The 19,654-nt window shown below is 44.6% G+C and overlaps 1 protein-coding gene across 2 annotated transcripts in view; it reads left to right on the top strand.

The window, feature by feature from the left end:
- PPP2CA (protein phosphatase 2 catalytic subunit alpha) overlaps positions 1-19,654 on the top strand; it is a 741,847-nt gene that overhangs the window by 188,479 nt on the left and 533,714 nt on the right. For both annotated transcript variants that reach the window (XM_044069242.1, XM_044069243.1), the window contains exon 2: positions 6,549-6,758. In XM_044069242.1, the coding sequence (XP_043925177.1) occupies positions 6,549-6,758 (210 nt within the window). The remainder of the gene's footprint in view (positions 1-6,548; positions 6,759-19,654) is intronic.

Raw genomic sequence — 19,654 nt, forward strand, 5'->3', positions numbered from 1 at the left:
TAGATCCCGAGCAGGGTTTGCCACTGCTGTCTTGCAAGGGATCCTAACTACACCATAATTCTTCTTCCTCCTCCCCTAGTTTGGCTATGGTATTCTACCCATTTATTATGACTGCAGATGCATCCTTGAAGGACATAGTACAGTTTTGTACCTACCATAAATGTAGATGTCCGAACAGGATAGCATCTGCAGTCAGGATTACCCATCCTCCTTCCCCTCTGTGGTACTCTTAGGGTATTTACCCTCCTAATAGCTAGCTAGGGGGGGGGGTCTCTTATGGTGTATTTGTTTGTATATATGTACATACATGCTTATTTTTTGTGTTTGCCTACTATTTTTTTTGGAAACATTGGCATTTATCCAAAATTTAGTTTTCCAAGAGGGCAGCTGGCATCTGGGGCAAGAAACAGAGGAAAATGGCGTCGGCTGATGCCTTTATACCCGAAGACCAGGAGAGATGACGGGTGAAGTGCGACACCAGCCGAGGCCAGACCCAGACTTTGGAATCCGGCCGACCGAAGGGCTGCCTGACGACAGGACAACCCATTTGTTATGACTGCAGATGCTATCCTGTTCGGACATCTACATTTATGGTAGGTACAAAACTGTACTTTGTATTTCATATTCCCAGCCTCCTACTACTCCTGAACTGTGTGGGGACCATCCTTGATGTTCGTGTTTCACTGTTGCAGTCATTACACTTGGGTTTTCCTGCTGGCAGGCTACCCGCAGTCTGCCTGAATTCCAAAGTCCTGGTCCGGCGTCGGTTGCTGTCGTCTCTTCCCTGACATCAGTGCGCCAGGTTGTATATAAGATGCAGCCAATGCCATTTTCTTCAGTCTTTCTTGCCGTGCAGTGCCTAAAGCAAAAGTAGATCGCAAGTGCCAGTCAGCCGACTCCTGAGATTTTCGAAATTGAATTTCAAATCCGAAGTCTTCAATAAAGCCAAGTACCCCTTTGGGGAATCTTTTTCTTGCTCCAGACCGGTGTCAGTATAAGTTAACAATTGTATTTCTTGTGGGAAGCAAATACCTCAGAAGGATTTTCATTCTTACTGTATTCCTTGCCTAGGCCCTGACCACGATGTTGCTAGTTGTCAGTTTTGTGCTAGATTCAACTAACACACTAAGCATCGGTTCGGCCGAAGGTTTAACTATAATGCTGTTGGAACAACCGTTGACCGTAGTCCATAAAAAGCGCAAGGACAAAGACAGGCATCCGAGGTCCAAAACCGATGAAGCCTCTTCTACGCCAGTCGCCGGTTTTCAGTGAGGCGCTTTCGCAGCCCCTGACACCCACTACCTCAGAGCCACAGGCTGCCTCAGACTCTCACGTGGAGACAGCTAGGCCTCTGGAAACTCAAGGTATTGGGCCTATGGAAACAATTCCCTCAGATGGGTCTGGAGCCGCTGAGCAGGCATCTGCTTCTGAGGGTGTTTTCAGACCTACACAGCTTGCTGTCAAGACCACTTCAGCAGCCAAGGCAAAGTCTAAAACACCTTTAAAGAAAACAAGTACAGCATTCTCCTGGACAGTCATCCATGCCAAAGAAACAGATGCTCAAAATGGCCGAGGACCTAATTACTTTGATCAGGGGTTCCCATCCCCCTCCTGATAAAAGGCCTAGGCAAGACCCTGATTAAGACTCCTCTGACCAGGTTTCTATTTCTTCTGATTCCTCTTCAGAACAGGGATATTGTCTTCCTCCCTATTATGTTTCTGATGCTGAAGAAATCTATCCCTTCAGCCTCTCCTCCTGAGGACTACTCTTTTGGGGAAACCCTGCACACCATGAGGGATTTCCATTGGGAGAGCCAGGGTTATTCAGAATCCAAGAAAAGGCTCAGACTTTCTTTTATTGCCTCGGCACAGGCCTCTTGCTGTCCCCCTGTACTAGATATTGTTGTTTTTTCTGAATCCAGTTTAACTCCCGATTCTTTACCTCCTGCACCAGTTAAGCTAGATGGGTATTACAGGGTTCCAGACTCTCCTAAATTTCTTTATAAAAACCCTGCTGCTGATCCAGAAACTATTTCTCAGGGTCCCAAAGGGGTCAAGACTTCCACTGCAAAAAACCCTGTTCCCTCTGATAGGGATTCTATAGCGCTGGACAGATGGGGGAAGAAAGTTTACACCTCTGCTACTTTAGCTGTAAGGGCTTTAAACTACCAGTTTCACATGCTTAAATATCAACAATACTTAATGTCTTTGTTAAAACAGAAAATGCTTACAAGCCCTGAATGTCCTGAGAACAAGGAAATGCAGGATTTATTGCATGCAGCTGAACAAGTGGGAAAGCATACTTTGCAATGTGGTTTTGATTCATTAGAGGCATCTTGCAGGGCTGCAGTTACAGGTTGTCATTCGAAGGCGTGCTTGAGTTTACCTGATCATGTTAAAGCAAAATTATTGGATGCTCCTTTACAGCATGATACTTTTTGGTGTTAAGGCAGAAGAGGTGTTAAAGAAAATGGAGGATAAAGCAAAGTCAGTGCAGACAGTAAAAGATTTCTTACAGGTTCAGCCACCTAGATTTAGCAGGAGCTGGCCTACTAAAAATTGGTCCTTTCCAGTGTCACAGGCCACAGAGGCAGATCTCAGCCCCAAGGCTCATACAGACCTAAAAAATGGGGTGCTTCAGCCCCCAAAGGCGGAGAAGACCAATCACAACCTTATAGGAAACAGTCCCAATGACTTTCCTGTACAAATACCAAGCACTTGCCTCTTGGCAGCACCCTTGGGGGGACGGGGGACTAGTACTTTTCTCACAAAAATTGGCACATGATCACCCAGGACAAATGGGTTCTGAATATTGTTTCTCAGGGTTACAGGTTCCACTTACACACCCTACCATGGTCAAAAGGTATGTCAGACCTGCCACACAATCAATGGGCAGAGGCACAAAAACAGATTTCTGCTCTCATGGACATGAGGGCTATTCAAAAAATACCACAGCAAGAGCGCAGGGCCAAGGATTTTACTCAAGACTATTCTTGGTACCCAGAAAGGACAAAGCCTGGAGACCAATACTTGACCTGTCTATTCTAAATACTTTCAAAATGTTGACACTGCAGCAACTTTTACCCATGCTGGGCAAGAAGGCTTGGCTAGTTACTTTGGACCTCCGAGGCATACCTGCATGTCCCAATCAGACAATCTTGCAGAAGATACTTCAGATTCATAGCTGGCTCAATGCATTACCAATTCTCTGCACTGTCCTTTGGCTTGTCTACTGCGCCCAGGGTCTTCACTAAATGCCTGGCACCAGTAATTGCATTTTGCAGACCAAAAGGAATTCAAATATATCCCTACTTGGACGACTGCCTTATTCAAGCAGAGAGCAAGGACATTCTACTAAAGCATCTGGCATTTGTAAAAATTACTAATTTGCCTAGGGTATACAGTAAACGAAAAGAAATCCAAACTAGTGCCCTCAAGAGATAGTATTCCTGGGTGCAAGCTTAAACACAACTGCCCAGATTGCTTGTCTGGCGTGAGAAGCCAAGGCAACTGACCCATTACTTTCAAATGATGGCAACAAAGACCCAATTACCTGATGGCAACAAAGACCCAATTACCTGCAAGAAAAATTCTGCAGGCTTTGGGCTTCATGGCATCCTGCTAATTCCATATGTAAGACTGCATATGAGGAAGCTACAATGGTATTTAAAAAGTGTTTGGACTCAACATTGCTACAGCCTGGAAACTAACTCTTATCCCCTGCCTGCAACAGGAGTTTCGATGGTGGGCACTAGCCTGTCACCACAAGGAACAGCCTTTCACTATACCCGCAGCCAGGCAGACCCTAACAGATGCATCGGATTATGCCTGGGGGCACACATGGCAGGAAAATGTTTTCAGGGCACGTGGCCCACGAATCAAATGCATCTTCATATCGATCAAAAAGAGATGCTAGCTGTACAGAATGCACTGACAGCTTTCAAGGATCTACTACATCCAGGACAACTATTGCTAAGGACGGACAATACTACAGTTATTTGGTACATAAGCAAGGGGGCACGCATTCCTACCCCCTCTGCAGGCAAGCCATGACTTTGTGGAGCACAGCACTGACCTATCAAGTACATCTGCAGGCAAGTCTTGCCAGGAAAGAAAAATACTCTGGCAGACTAACCAGAAACCTCATGGACCCTCAAGTGGAAACTAGATCCACGGGTCTGCAGCATGATAACCAAGAAATGGGAATGCCCCGGCATAGATCTTTCTGCCTCCCCTCACAACTGCCAACTACAAAGATTCTGCACAAGGACTTCTCACTCACAAGCATGGAAAGTGGATGCTCTATCATTCAGCTGGAAAACCCTAACAGTTTATGCCTTTCCACCACTGCCTCTCCTCCCCAAGGTACTCCTAAAAGTCAGACGAGAAGCCAAAAATTATTCTGATTGCCACACCAGCACTGGTACCCAATCCTATAGAGCTTGTCTCAAGGCCCAGCTTGGACTTCACCTAAAATTCCTCGTCTTCTGACTCAACAAAACAATCTGATCCTGCACAGCCAACTCAGGAAATCCTATGCAGAAAAATGGAAAAGATTCTGTGCTTGGAACCAGGCACAAGGACTTGAACCACTTGTTCCAAATATTCCTCAGATTTTACAATACCTGAGATGCTGGACAAAGGCCTATCCTTATCAGTTAAAATCCATGCGTCTGCCATTTCAGCTCATTACAATACGGAACCTCCTATTTTCTCACATCCACTGCTAAGACAGTACCTCAGAGGGACAAAAAACATAAGACCCCCAAGGAGAGCACCAATACCTACATGGGACCTCAACTTTGTCTTGGAAAAGCTCACACTGCCTCCTTTTGAGCCAGCCAATACAGCTGATATAAAATTCTTATGGAAAACTGCTCTGCTTCTAGCAGTAACTTCAGCAAGAAGAGTCTCAGCATTAATGGCAGTGGAACCTTTTATAATTTTTCATCCAGACAGGGTTTCTCTAAGGACAAACCCAACATTTCTGCCAAAGGTAGTATCCAGTGTGGCTCTTAACCAAACCATTAATTTGCCAGCATTTTATCCAAATCCCCAGAATAAAGGGGAGAGACTTCGGACATAACACAGGCAGCTACGCTTCTCCTTGGACAAAACAAAAGCTTTCAGAAAAACTGAATAACTGTTTGAAGCATATGCTGCAGGATCACAAGGAAAGGCCATTTCAAAGCAGACTATTTCAAAATGGATAAGGCAGTGCATTCGTTTCTGCTATGCACAGCATGGCAAATCAGTGCCTAAGAATATTAGGCCACATTCTACCAGGGCAGCAGCCACTTCAGCCTTTCTCAGAGGATTACCAACCAAGGAAATTTGAGGCTGCAACTTGGAGTTCAGTGCACACTTTTTTTTTACCAATCATCATCACTTACCTCTTTACTCTAAATCCAGAGCAGGCTTTGCCACTTCAGTTCTGCAAGGCTTCATAGCCTCTCCGAATCCTATTTAGACCCAGCTGCCCTACCTCAGCTTTGGGATTCAACCCAAGTGTAATGACCAACAGTGAAACACTATGAACATAGTATAGTTGTGTACCTACCATAAATGTAGATGTTAGTGTATTCACTGTTGCAGTCCAGGTTACCCACCCACCATCCCCCTTTCTTTGCTGGGACTTATCTATACTTCTCTATCCTATACAACCTATGTGGTGTATTTGCTTGTAGATGAAGGTATTGTTTTTTAGTGTGTTATAAGCAATATGTATTGCCTACCTTCTTGGGGACACCCGACATCTGATGCAAGAAAAACTGAAGGCAATGGCGTCTGCATCTTGTATACCCCTGGCGCACTGTCCTCGGGGAAGGTGACTGCAACCGACGCCGGACCAGGACTTGGAATTCAGGCCAACTGCGGGTAGCCTGCCAGCAGGATAACCAAAGTGTAATGACTGCAACAGTGAATATACTCTAACATCTACATTTATGGTAGGTACACAACTGTATTTTTCTGCGGTGTATAATCCCTTTGCCTCATCTCAGCTGTCCTTGTTTCCTTATCCTTTGCTCTTGCAACCAAGATCAAACAGCTGGGGGGAAGTCTTGTTCTTGGGCATCAAACTGTTTTTCTTGGCTTAGAAAAGACCTGAAGATAGCTCTGACAGATGCCTTTCTTGTACCCTTGCATCCGGTCCTTTGTCATTGAACGTCCATCGTTTTGGGGTGGCACGAAGACTGGAAATTGGACTTGTTCTGGGCTTCATGACAGGAAGCACTAAGGATTAGTACTGCAAAATTAATACAATTATGGTAAGTGGGACACCATTTAAGAATGCATACAGTATATTTTGGAAGGTTAACTGGCTGGAAGGATGAGCTGTGAAAAATTGTTTTTTCTCAAGGAAGTCCAGGAAATGGGTAGACCGTTTTGGCCAAGCTGTAGTATCTGCCATCAGAAATTTTATCACCAGTATTTTGTGATGTGAATTTTATGAGCTTTGACTTTCGTTTTGAGGCAGTAGAGCTGTGTAGTCTTATTTGGTGCTTTATATAGTATTGGTATTAAATGTGTTTTTTTTTTCCTGACAGGCAAAAGAAATATTGACTAAAGAATCTAATGTTCAAGATGTTAGATGCCCTGTCACCGTTTGTGGAGATGTTCATGGGCAATTTCATGATCTTATGGAGCTATTCAAAATAGGAGGCAAATCACCAGACACAAATTATTTATTTATGGGAGATTATGTAGATAGAGGTTATTATTCTGTGGAAACAGTTTCTCTCCTTGTAGCGCTAAAGGTAAGAATATTTAATTTTGTTAAACTATTGAAGTTTATTTGTACTTGACCGTAAAATCTGTGTAGTTGAATTTATATTGAAGTGCAGATTAAGGAATGCTGCAAAATCAGTCATGAGTTAAAAATTCCAGCAGGATTTGATAGGGAAAAACAAATTTGCAAAAATTGGTTTGGATGATTTGAAAGTATGCAGTGTAAATATGGTTAACATGAGGAATTGAATTGTACTGGTAAAGCAAAGAGGAGAGCAAAAAACATTTGACTGTAGCCTGTTACTGTCTGTGCCCATGTTTATGGGGACTCTGACTTTCCATCGCTAGTATTATGGGCAAATTTAACCAGATCAGATGCACACCAGAATTTTGAATGTGTAGAAATTTAACATTACCCATTTACTACATTGTAATAAATGCAAGCTCTTATTTCACTGAGTAGTGGCTGCAATTAGATGTGATTGACATATTAATTACTTTAGGATCTTTGTGCACATGCATTCTGAAGCTGCTAACCACCAATCCCAACCCCATAATTTGTTGTGCTTTTAAGTTTCTCTGATCCACCTGGGGAGAATTTAGTCTTTAACCTCTAGAATTTAGCTTGCTCTGCATGCTGAACTCAGCAGGTGAAACTTTCCCAGGCTGTTATGTTCTTTCCCCTTCCCTCAATGCCTTAATGCCCGTTCTCTTTCTCTCTCATTTTTACCATTTAGTAGTGCAAGAAACCTGTTTGGTTGGAATCTAAACAGCCAGGGCTACATTTTTCAAAAAAAAAAAAAAAAAACTGTAGAAACTCAACAGATCTGGCAACCTTTACCCTCTATTCTTTGTCCCCCCATTTTGAAATTTTTTGTGCATTTCACATACCACCTCTTTGGTTGTTGTCACCCTCTATTTTTCTGTATTCCATGTTTGAGTTTTTGGTCTTATTTAGTCGTCATGACTCGTACTAATGAACATAACTGGTAAGTGGATTACCCACACCGACATTTTCATGATCTTTTGCATTTCTGAATGATTATTTCCTACTGTGGAAGCCTTTGGATTTCCCAACTACCAAAGAATAACCCCCCCCCTCCCCCATGTTTTGTCTGGGTTCTCAACCCTGACTTTGAGCCTGTAGTAAATCCTTACAAAGTTATTGAGACTACATTTAAGGAAACAAAGAAACCAGGATCTATGAGTAAAGTCCAGCTGCTGTAACTTTAGGACTGAATGTAGACTTAAGTCATTCAACACCTTTAAAACTTTCAGGCTCTAAAATTCTCCCTGGCTCAAACTCTTGTAGTTCATGTAATGCAAAACTCTTCCTTTTATAACCAGAGTTCATTTGTCACATTTAAGTGCAGCACAGAGAGACTATCCTAGATGTGTTTAATTCCATTGCTTCATCTCAGTAGTAGTGTATTTCAGGTCCTATTTTTGCATTTTTTTTCTTTTTTTGTCCTGTTCCCCATGGTTAATTTTTCTGTAATACTTTCTCCCCACTCCCGACCCTATCTTTTCCCCCTTGTTTTCTGCCAGCGTTTAATCAGGTTTTGTAGCATTTCTGTTTTGACCATATTAACAATTCTGTCAATTGTTTTGGGTTGTGAATTTAATTGAGTAATGCTTCTGGCTTTCAAAAAAGTTCAGAATGTGGTCCAAAGATCCTCCCACCAGGATGCACACACTTTGTACTGTGTGCCTGAGGGTAGACCTGTGTGCCTGAGGGTAGACCTCTGTGCCATATGCAATGTTTGCAAGAATTTTTAGCCCCAGGCTTTACGGCAACATAAAAATTAGTTTATTTTTAAATGGTTTGTTGATCTCTGATGGAGCTCCATTTCAAACAGGAAATAAAAGAAACCAATGAGGATTGGGTTGATCCCAAGGGGTTTGGGTAGCTTTTCTACTTCATTGGTTAAAGTGCAAGTGGTAGTGGTTTCCTCTCCACAAAACGCTTTTTTCTCCATATTTCCAAGAGCAAGCTTGGGGCTGCCACGTTTTCACATTTGGATCTTCATATTGATATCTGCTGCAGTAGCCTAAGCTATTCAGGATGTATCCTGTATAGGGTGTCAACAGCCAGCTAACTTCCAAGCTATTAGGGTACCATCCACATGTCCAAACTATTACATAGCTCAAGCTGTGCTAAGACTGGTTTGGGTGCCAAGTTTTTCAGAGCTTTCCTGCCGCCAAGAGCTCTCCTCTGTGCGAGTCTTCCTGGAGGAGGAAAGTACATGAAATTTGTTTAAATTTTTGTGAGAAACAATTACTTTAAAGCAGTGGAAAAGCTTTTTTGGTTGCAGTTTTTGCTATTGTGCTGAAAAGTTTTTAAACTACTTTTTAAGTCACAAAATCACATTCCCCCACACAAAGCACAGCAAAAAGCACTTCCTTCAGCCCCAAAAATAAAAATCACTGTTTAAACGAGAGAAAAAGTAGTTTAAAAACTTTTCAGCACAATAGCAAAAACTGCAAACAGTGATTTTTATTTTTGGGGCTGAAGGAAGTGCTTTTTGCTGTGCTTTGTGTGGGGGAATGTGATTTTGTGACTTTCTTGGTGATCGTGTTTCACTGTTGCATTAATCACATTTGGGTTATTTGCTTGCAGTAGCCCTCAGTTGGCGTGATTAACAAAGTCTTGGGTCCTGCTTCGGTTGCAGTCTCTTCTGTGACATCAGGTTGTCGGGTATAAAACATGCAGCTGATGCCATTGCATCAGTCTTTCTTGCCGCGCGGTGCCCAAAGCAGAAGCAGTTCGCAAGTGCCAGTCAGCCAACTCCTGAAATTTTCTTTTTTGAGTTTCAGAACCGAAGTCTTCAACTAAAAGCTAAGTACCCCGTTGGGAAACTTTCTTGCTCTTACCCGATGTCAGTAAAAGTAAATAATTGCATTACTTGTTGAAAGCAAATGCCTCAAAAGATTTTCATTCGTGCTGTATTCCATGCCTAGGCCCTGACCACGACCAGGCTGTCGGTTGTGCCTGTTTAAACCACAAACTATCAGTCTATATTTATGCTTCTAAATATTTTGGTGCTCTATCCCGATATGTCTTTGGTAAGCTGTCTGACTGCAGACATTCCGAAAAAACGCAAAGATAGGGACAGGCCACTGAGGTCCAAAGTTGCTGACGACACTTCTAAGCCAGCCGCCAGTTCGCCGGTACTCAGTGAGGTGTTTTTGCAGCCCCTGGTGCCTGCTACTTATGATTCGCAGACCTGTACTGAGACGCATTTGGAGTCCAGTGTGCCGCAAGATGCTTCAGCTGTGGAACCTGCCGATATCTCTACCTTGAATGGGTCCGGAGCTGCTGTGCAGGCACTGGCTTCTGAGGGTGTATTCAGGCCTACTGACTTGTGTATTAAACCGATGCCATCTTCTTCAAGGCCTAAAACTCGAATCATGCTTAGTAAACTGACGCCCAGACCGCATTTCCAGGCCTCTATGCCTAAAAAGCAAATAAGAATGGCTGAAGACCCAATTACTTTAATCAGGGGAAACCAACCTTCCCCCTCTGAGACCTAGGACTGAGTTTGCTTACGATACTTCTGACCAGGATTCTGAATTTTGTTTCCTTTGACTAGGATTTACCCTTCTCTACCTATGAGGATTCTGATGCTGAGGACTCTCTTCCCTCTGCGTCCTCCCCAGAGGATTTTTCTTTTGATGAAACCTTGCATACCCTCAGGGAGCATTTTCGTTGGGGAAAGTCAGAATTTCTCTGATTTTAAAAAGAGACTTGGGGATTTCTTACTCCTGTCCCAGCACAGGCCTTTAGCCATACCTCCTGTACTAGACATTGTTGCCTTTTCGGAATCTAGCTTAGCTCCTGACACACTACCTCCTGCTCCCAGAAAACCTGATGGATATTACAGGGTCCCTGACTCAAGTTCCTTTTTAAAAATCCTACTGCAGATCCTGAAACCATTTCACTGGGACCCAAGGACATTAAAGCTACAACTGCCAAAAATCCTACCCCCTCTGATAGAGACTACAGGGTGCTGGACAGATGGGGTAAAAAGGTATACATTTCTGCAACTTTGGCCATCAGGGCCTTAAACTGCCAGTTTCATATGTTAAAGTACCAGCAGCATATTTTTGGATTGCTTAAACAGAAAATGATTCCTGATTGTGCTGAAAATAATGATTTACAGGATTTACTGCATTCAGCTGAACAAGTTGGAAAGCATACTTTGCAATGTGGTTTTGATTCACTAGTGGCATCTTGCCGGGCTACTGTAACTGGGTCTGTACTTAGAAGGCATGCTTGGCTTGAGGAGTAATCTTTGCCAGATCGTGTTAAAGCAAAATTACTGGATGCACCCTTAAATCAGGGCCGCCTGTTTGGCAACAAGGCAGAAGCTGTTCTTAAAAGATGGACGAAAAAGCTAAATCTATGCAAACTGTAAAATATTTCTTAAAGTACAACCTCCAAGGTTTAGTAGGCATTGGCCTTCAGAGAATTGGTCCGTTTCTGCCTCTTCCAGAGCTTCAGTCCAAACCCATATCCAGCAGAGCACCCAGGCTTCAGCCCCAGGGTACGCACAGGACTAAGCAGTGGGGGGCCTCTTCCAAATCTGGGAGTAATAAAACTCCCTCCTATGGTAAACTGTCTCAATGACTTCCTTTAAAAACTTCCAAGCACTTCTCAACTGACCGCCTCCTTGGGGGGAAAGATTGCTCTTCATGCAAAGAACTGGGAATGCATTACCCAGGACAAATGGGTTTTAAATAAGTGTCCCAAGGGTACAGATTTCATTTCCACATGTTACCAACACCAAGCGGGTGGCCAGATCTACCCCCAAATCAGTGGGCAGAGGCCCAAAAGCAAGTACTTTCCTCTTCTGGTACCAACTGAACAGCCCCTATGCTTAACAGAGAAAGAGTATAAGGTTTTTTACTCCAGACTTTTCCTGGTACCCATCCTATCGTGGACCTGTGTACTCTAAACACCTTTTTGGCGATTCCAAATTTCAAGATGCTGACTCTTCAGTTGCTTTCTATGCCAGGCAAAGATGCCTGGCCTGCAACACTAGATTTAAAGGAAGCGCACCTGCACATGCCAATCAGGGAATCTTGCAGAAGATACCTACACTTCAAAGCAGGCTACAAGCACTATCCGATGTCCTTCAAGAATGCAACTGCAGTCATAACATGTGGGTTGTCCTGCCTCAGGCAGCCCTCGGTCAGCTGGATTCCAAAGTCTGGGTCCGACGTCGGCTGATGTCGCATTTCTCTCCGTCAGAGCGGCTGGAGTACATAAGCATCAGCCGACGTCATTTTCTTCAGTCTTTCTTGCCGCGTGGTGCCCGAAGCAGAAGCAGTTGGCAAGTGCCGGTCGGTCAGCTCCTGTCATCAAAAAAGCTAAGTAACCCGTTGGGGACCTTTTCTTGCATCAGCCGATGTCAGAAATTACTGAAAAAGTTAACAATTGTCTGTCTTGTGGTAAACAAATACCTCATAAGGATTTCCACTCTTGCTGTCTTCCTTGCCTTGGCCCAGACCACGACGTCTCTGCCTGTGTAGCCTGTGCTCGCTTCAACAAGCGCACTCTCAGGCGCCGGGCGGAGTTCGCTGAAGACTTTTTCGGCGATAAATTTGCTTACACCATGCCGTCGGATCTCCCGACATCGCATACTCCCAAGAAGCGAAAAGACCGGGACCGACATTCTTGGCCCGGGTCTACCACCGACTCCACGCCAAAACCCAGCGCGAGTACTCCAGTTCCCTCAGACTGTCTTTCCACCGTTCCGAACCGAAGACACCGCATTACCGACTACTCCGATTCCGGACATCACTCCGCCAGTTATCGATTTTCCACCGGATACCGAAACCGAGGAAATGCCCGAGACCATTGCTGTAGACAAGGTCACTCCTGCACGTGGAGCTGCCAGGCCTCCTATGGCCATGTCTATTAAGGCCTACACTAGGGCTAAGGCAGCCAGCAAAACAAAAACATCTTACTACTAAAACCTTACCTCAGCCTACTCCAAAGACACAAATTATGTCCATGGCTGCTGACTTAATTTCTATGATTAGAGGTTCACAGGCCCATCCTGAGAGGGGATCCCAGCCTCCTTCTGATAAAAGGCCCCGGATTGAACCCTCTGAACCTATTCCTTCAGATGAAGATTCTGAGGGCTCTGTCCACTCTGATAGCCAGGAAGAGCTCTTCCAGACCTATGAGGTCTCTGATGCAGATGATTCCATTCCCTCGGCCTCCCCTCCTGAGGATATTTCTTTTGGGGAAGTTCTGCATACCATGAGGGAACATTTCAAGTGGCAAGGGCAGGAATATTCTGATTCCAGAAAACGCCTTAGGATTTTCCTTAAGAAGCCACAGCACAGGCCCTTAGCTATTCCCCCTGTACTTGATGTTTTGGATGATTTATATTCTGACTCTAGTGCTACCCCTGATTCTCTTCCTCCTGCTCCAGCCAAGCCAGACCGGTATTACAGGGTCCCAGAAACTCATTCCCATTTATTCAGGGCCCATACTGCTGATTTGGAAACTATTTCACAGGGGCCTAAAGGAGTTTCAGCTTCCACCTCTAAAAATCCATTGCCCTCCAACAGGGAAGCTAGGTCATTAGAGAGATGGGGCAAAAAGGTTTACACATCCACTACCTTATCTATGAGAGCTTTGAATTGCCTTTTTCATATGTTAAAATATCAGGATTTCCTGTTAGATTTACAAAAAACTTTAGCCACTCCTGATCCTTTAGACAGGAAGGCTTTGCAGGAAGCTGTACATAACACTCGGCAAGTAAGCAATCACTTCCTGCAGTGTGGATATGATGCACTGGAAGCTTCATGTAGGGCAGCTATGACAGGGGCAGTCATTCGTAGACGTGTGGTTAAAAGATCAACCTCTACCAGATCATGTAAAGGCAAAACTTTTGGATGCACCTTTGGAAAAGAACAAGCTTTTTGGTGCTAATGCTAAGGATGTGTTAAAAACCATCGAAGAAAAAGCAAAATCAGTTCAGACGGTGAAAGATTTCCTCCAGGTTCAACCCCCCAGATTCAGTAGGAATTGGCCTTCAAAAAACTAGTCCTTTCCTAATCCAGAAAAGTTTCAAAGGGGTAAAAACAGACATGGCCGAGGAAGAGGCCAATACAGAGTCCCTTACAGGGGAAGACAATGGCAGCCAGGAAACCAAAAGTGACGCAGGGGTTTCACCTGCCCCACAGCCACAATCTCAATGACTTTCCTCTACTTCCGCCTACCAGGGAACAAATAGAAGCTCCCTTGGGCGGGAAATTATCTCTGTTTGCAGAAAATTGGCACAGACTGACAAAGGACAAATGGATTTTGGACATTATAGACAGAGAGGGTACAGGTTCCATTTTCATACCTTGCCAAGAAAACAAGGCATGCCAAACCTACCACAAAACCAGAGGGCAGAGGCTATCAAGCAAATCACTCTGCTGACTCGGATGAAAACAATAGAGTTCCACAACAAGAACAAGACCAGGGGTTTTACTCGAGACTGTTCCTTGTTCCAAGAAAAGAATCTCAATGGAGACCAATACTGGACTTGTCCGCATTAAACACCTTTCTCATGGTACCAAAGTTCAAAATGCTGACTCTACAGCAACTCCTTCCCATGCTGGGCAAGGGGTCTTGGCTGATTTACTCTGGACCTCAAGGAGGCATACCTGCATGTCCCTATCAGACACAGCTGCAGAAGATACCTCAGATTTCTTGCAGGGCCAGAGCATTATCAATTCCCAGCATTGCCATTTGGCTTATCTACTGCGCCCAGAGTATTCACAAAATGCCTGGCTTCAGTAATTGCTCATTGCAGGCTCCAGGGGATACAAATTTACCCATACCTGTACGACTGCCTCATACAAGCGGACGACAAATTGATGTTGATAAAAAACTTGGACTATGTCATAAGATTACTTCAAGCTCTGGGATACATAGTCAACTTCCAAAAGTCAAGACTGCAGCCATCCCAGCAAATAATCTTCTTGGGAGCCAAACTAGACACAGCCTCTCAAATGGCTTACCTGACAGAAGACAAGCAAGAGAAGTTAACTCATTACTTCTAAGGTTTAGCAAAACTCACCCAGATGACTGCAAGGAGATTCCTACAGGCCCTGGGTTACATGGCATCCTGCATTCTCCTGGTTCCATTAGCAAGACTACACATGAGAAAGCTTCAGTGGTACCTAAAAAGCATTTGGTCTCAACACCGCAACAACTTGGAGACAATCATTCTGCTCAGTCCATGCCTACAAAAGGAATTCCTATGGTGGGCCTCAGTGAGCCAGGCAAACACAGGTATGTCATTCAAAAAGCCACAGATAAAACAGACCATGACCACAGACGCCTCAGACCTTGGATGGGGGGCGCACATGGAAGGCAGGTGTATACAAGGACAATGGTCTCCAAAGGAAACACATCTGCATATAAACCAAAAGGAAATGCTGGCAGTAATGCATGCCATCGAGGCTTTTCAGCACCAACTTCAGCAAGGCCATTTACTGATACGGACAGACAAGTACCACTGTGATGTGGTACGTAAACAAGCAAGGGGGCACCCACTCTTACCCCCTTTGCAGACTGACAATGCATCTTTGGGAAAAATCACTGAGCCTAAACATCCAGTTACAATCCCAGTTTGTTCCAGGCAAAGACAATGTGTTGGCGGACAGCCTAAGCAGGAATTTCACAGATCCACACGAGTGGAGGTTACATCCGAAGGTCTTCGCACAACTCACTTCGACATGGGGCAGGCCAGAAGTGGACCTATTTGCCTCGCACCTCAACCATCTTCTACCAAAATTCTGCACAAGGACATACCATCCAAAAGCTTGGAAAATAGATGCTCTCTCATTCAACTGGAACTTCCTAACAATCTATGCATTCCCACCTCTGCCACTGATGACCTCCATATTACTAAAGATCAAAGCAGATCCAAGGGAATCATAATAGCTCCGGACTGGCCAAGACAACACTGGTACCTACTACTACGGAGCATATGTCACACCAGGAGGTGGGCCCTTCCCCAATGGCCTCTACTTTTGACTCTACACAATTTCGAAACAGCTGCAGTGTCTGAAGGTTTGGATGCACTGTTTCGAAATTGTTAGTATCCGCTGAACTTCCTTGGAGAGAGATAGGTTGGGGTTATTTATGGGATCTCCCAGGCTGTTAGCTGCAGTGTCTGAAGGTTTGGATGCACTAACAGCCTGGGAGATCCCATAAATAACCCCAACCTATCTCTCTCCAAGGAAGTTCAGCGGATACTAACACAATTTCGAAACAGTGCATCCAAACCTTCAGACACTGCAGCTAACAGCCTGGGAGATCCCATAAATAACCCCAACCTATCTCTCTCCAAGGAAGTTCAGCGGATACTAACAGAGGCTCGAAGACCATCTACCAGAAAGGTTTACTTGGCAAAGTGGAAAAGATTCAGCAATTGGAATACCAGCAAGGGACATGATGCATCATTGTTGAACATCCCACTCACTTGGAATATTTGGCAGATATGCTAAAGAACGGCCTCTCATTCTTCCATAAAGATACATGCATCAGCTATTTCAGCTAGATACAACAATGATCCTCTAGTTTTTTCACACCCTTTGCTACGGCAATTCCTCAGGGGTATCAAGAACATTAAGCCACCAAGAAAGGCCCCAGTGCCAGCCTGGGACCTCAATTTTGTCCTAGAAAAACTGACTCTACCTCCATTTGAGCCAGCAGCTTAAGTTGACTTGCAATTTCTCTCATGGAAGACAGCTTTCCTGTTGGCAATTACCTCAGCAAGAAGGGTTTTGGAATTACAGGCCCTAATGGCAATACCACCGTTCATAATTTTTCACAGACCGGGTTTCATTAAGGACCAACCCTACTTTTATGCCAAAGGTGGTATCTAGGGTTTCTTTAAATCAAGCCATTCATCTGCCTGCTTTCTTCCCCAATCCTGAGAACAAGGGGGAAAGACTGTTGCATACTTTGGACATTCACAGACAACTTCGATACTACCTGGACAGAACCAAGGACAGTAGGAAGTCTGAACAACTTTTTGTAGCTTACGCCCCTGCAGTCCAAGGAAAAGCAATTTCAAAACAGACTATTTCAAAATGGATTGGACATTGCATCAGATTATGTTATTCCTTTCATGGAAAGACTGTTCCAGCCAATGTCAGACCACATTCCAACAGAGCTACAGCCACCTCTACAGCATTCTTAAGAGGGGTGCCTACTAAGGACATTCTAGAAGCTGCTACATGGAGCTCCGTGCATACATTCTCCAAACACTACAATTTCCCTCTATACTCCAGATCCAGAGCAGGCTTTGCTTCGGCAGTCCTGCAGGGTTTGATTGCCACACCATCTTTTTCCTAGAGCATACCTCCTCCCCCAGCTAAGCTTTGGTATTCTACCCACATGTTATGACTGCAGTTGCATTCTTGAAGGACATAGTACAGTTTTGTACCTACCATAAATGTAGATGTCCGATAGACATGCAACTGCAGTCGGATTTTCCCTCCCTCCTTACCCCTCTATGCCTAGGGTCCACTCCTATCCCTGTTGCTCTTAGCTGGGGATATCTGTTATGGTGTATTTGTGTTTTATTGCTCATTTATTTGTCTGGAATCCTGTTTTTTTGTCTTCAAATTTGATTACAGCCTTCCTTGGAGGGCACCTGGCATCTGGGGCAAGAAACACTGAAGAAAATGGCGTCTGCTGATGCTTATGTACTCCAGCCGCTCTGACGTCTGAGAGAAATGCGACAGCCGACGTCGGACCCAGACTTTGGAATCTGGCCAACCGAGGGCTGCCTGAGGCAGGACAACCCACATGTTATGACTGCAGTTGCATGTCTATCGGACATCTACATTTATGGTAGGTACAAAACTGTACTTTCTCTGCACTGCCCTTTGTGAATACCCTGGGTGCAGTAGGTAAGTCAAAGTGCCTAGCTCCAGTCATTGCATTTTGCAGGCAAAGAAATATTCAAATATATACCCATACCTGGACGATTGTCTATTTCAAGCAGAAAGCCAGGACATGCTTTTGAATCATCTGGCCTTTGTACAAAGGGTGCTAACTTGTCTGGTGTACACCATAAATTAAACTAAATCGCACCTGGTGCCCTGCCAACAAATTACATTCTTAGGAGCAAGCTTGAATACAACTTCCCAGATGGCTTTCCTCACGCAAGAGAAAAATTCATTTAACTACCTACTTCAAACAAGTGGCCACAAAAACCCTGCTATCTGCAAGGCAAATACTACAAGCCTTGGGGTTCATGGCCTCCTGCATTCTTCTAATTCCATATTCACGACTGCATATGAGGAAACTACATTGGTATCTAAAAAGCCTATGGTATTAACATTCTCAGGATCTAGAAGTAATGACTCCTATCATACCTTGCCTACGCCTAGAGTTCCTTTGGTGGGCAGAGGCCTGCCACCAAAACAAGGGACTACCGTTCACACTACCCCCTGCTGCCCCAACCCTAACAAAAGCATCAGACTATGCATGGGGGGGGGGGCTCACCTGGCAGGGAAGTGCATTCAGGGCAAACGTAACCCAAGTCAAATGCGCCTGCATATCAATCAAAAAGAAATGTTAGCCGTACAGAATGCTCTGACAGCCGTCAAGGACCACATTCTTCCAGGACAGTTAATGGTAGAGACTGCCAACACCACTGTTATGTGGTATATTAACAAGCAGGGACTACACATTCTTACCCCCTCTACAGACTAACCTTGGCATTGTGGAATACAGCCTTGAAGCTACCAAGTGCATCTACAAGCTCAATTTCTGCCAGGAAAACTTAAATACACTGGCAGATGGACTAAGCAGAAACCTCATGGGCCCACACAAGTGGAAACGGAACAGTATCTTCAACATCTCGACAGATGGGGAAGCCCAGATATAGACCTGTTTGCCTCCCCCCAGAACTATCAGTTGGACAAATTTCACACAAGGACTCCCCACAAACAAGCGTGGAAAGTGGATGCTCTGTCTATCTGTTTATGCCTTTCCTCCTCTGCCTCTGCTCTCCAAAGTGCTGCTAAAGATCAAACAAGACAAACCAAGCACAATTTTAATTGCACCAGACTGGCCACGCCAACACTGGTACTCCCTATGGTGCAGTGTCACTGTTGGCCCCATGGCACCTGCCTCAGACTCCTACCCTGTTGACTAAGCAGGAGAACCAGATTCTGCACCCTCAGCTTCAAACACTGAACCTAGCAGCCTGGCTAATTACCTAATCTCTTTACCATCCCTTAGTAAACCAGTGATGGATATCATCTTAGAGGCAAGGAGGCCTAGTACAAGGAAATCTTATGCTGAAAAATTTAAGATTCTGTGCCTGGAACCAATCTCAAGGAATGAGCACAGCAGTGCCCAATTTACCTCTGATTTTACAATACTTAACTGAGATGCTTCACAAGGGCCTGTCTTTCTCCTCAATCAAAATTCACACCTCCGCCATTTCAGCTCATTATAACGCTGAACCCTCTTCTCTCATCCACTGCTCAAGCAGATGTCCTTCAAGGATGCATCTGCAGTCCTTACAAATGGGTTGTCCTGTCGTCAGGCAGCCCTTCGGTCGGCCGGATTCCAAAGTCTGGGTCTGGCCTCGGCTGGTGTCGCACTTCACCCGACGTCATAGCTGCAGTTATTCGGGTATAAAGGCATCAGCCGACCCCATTTTCCTCAGTCTTTCTTGCCGCGTGGCGCCCGAAGCAGAAGCTGTTCACAAGTGCCGGTCAGTCAGAACCAGAGATTACTACTACCGAATACTACTTCCGAAGACTTCTAAAAAGCTAAGTACCCCGTTGGGGACTCTTTCTTGCCTCAGCCGAGGTCAGAAAAAGTAAATAACTGTTTAACTTGTGGGAAACAAATACCTCAAAGATTTCCACTCTTACTGCTTAC

Source organism: Protopterus annectens, chromosome 4.part0 (genome assembly GCF_019279795.1).
Source record: "Protopterus annectens isolate FY-2018-M chromosome 4.part0, PAN1.0, whole genome shotgun sequence".
NCBI classification, from domain to species: domain Eukaryota; kingdom Metazoa; phylum Chordata; order Ceratodontiformes; family Protopteridae; genus Protopterus; species Protopterus annectens.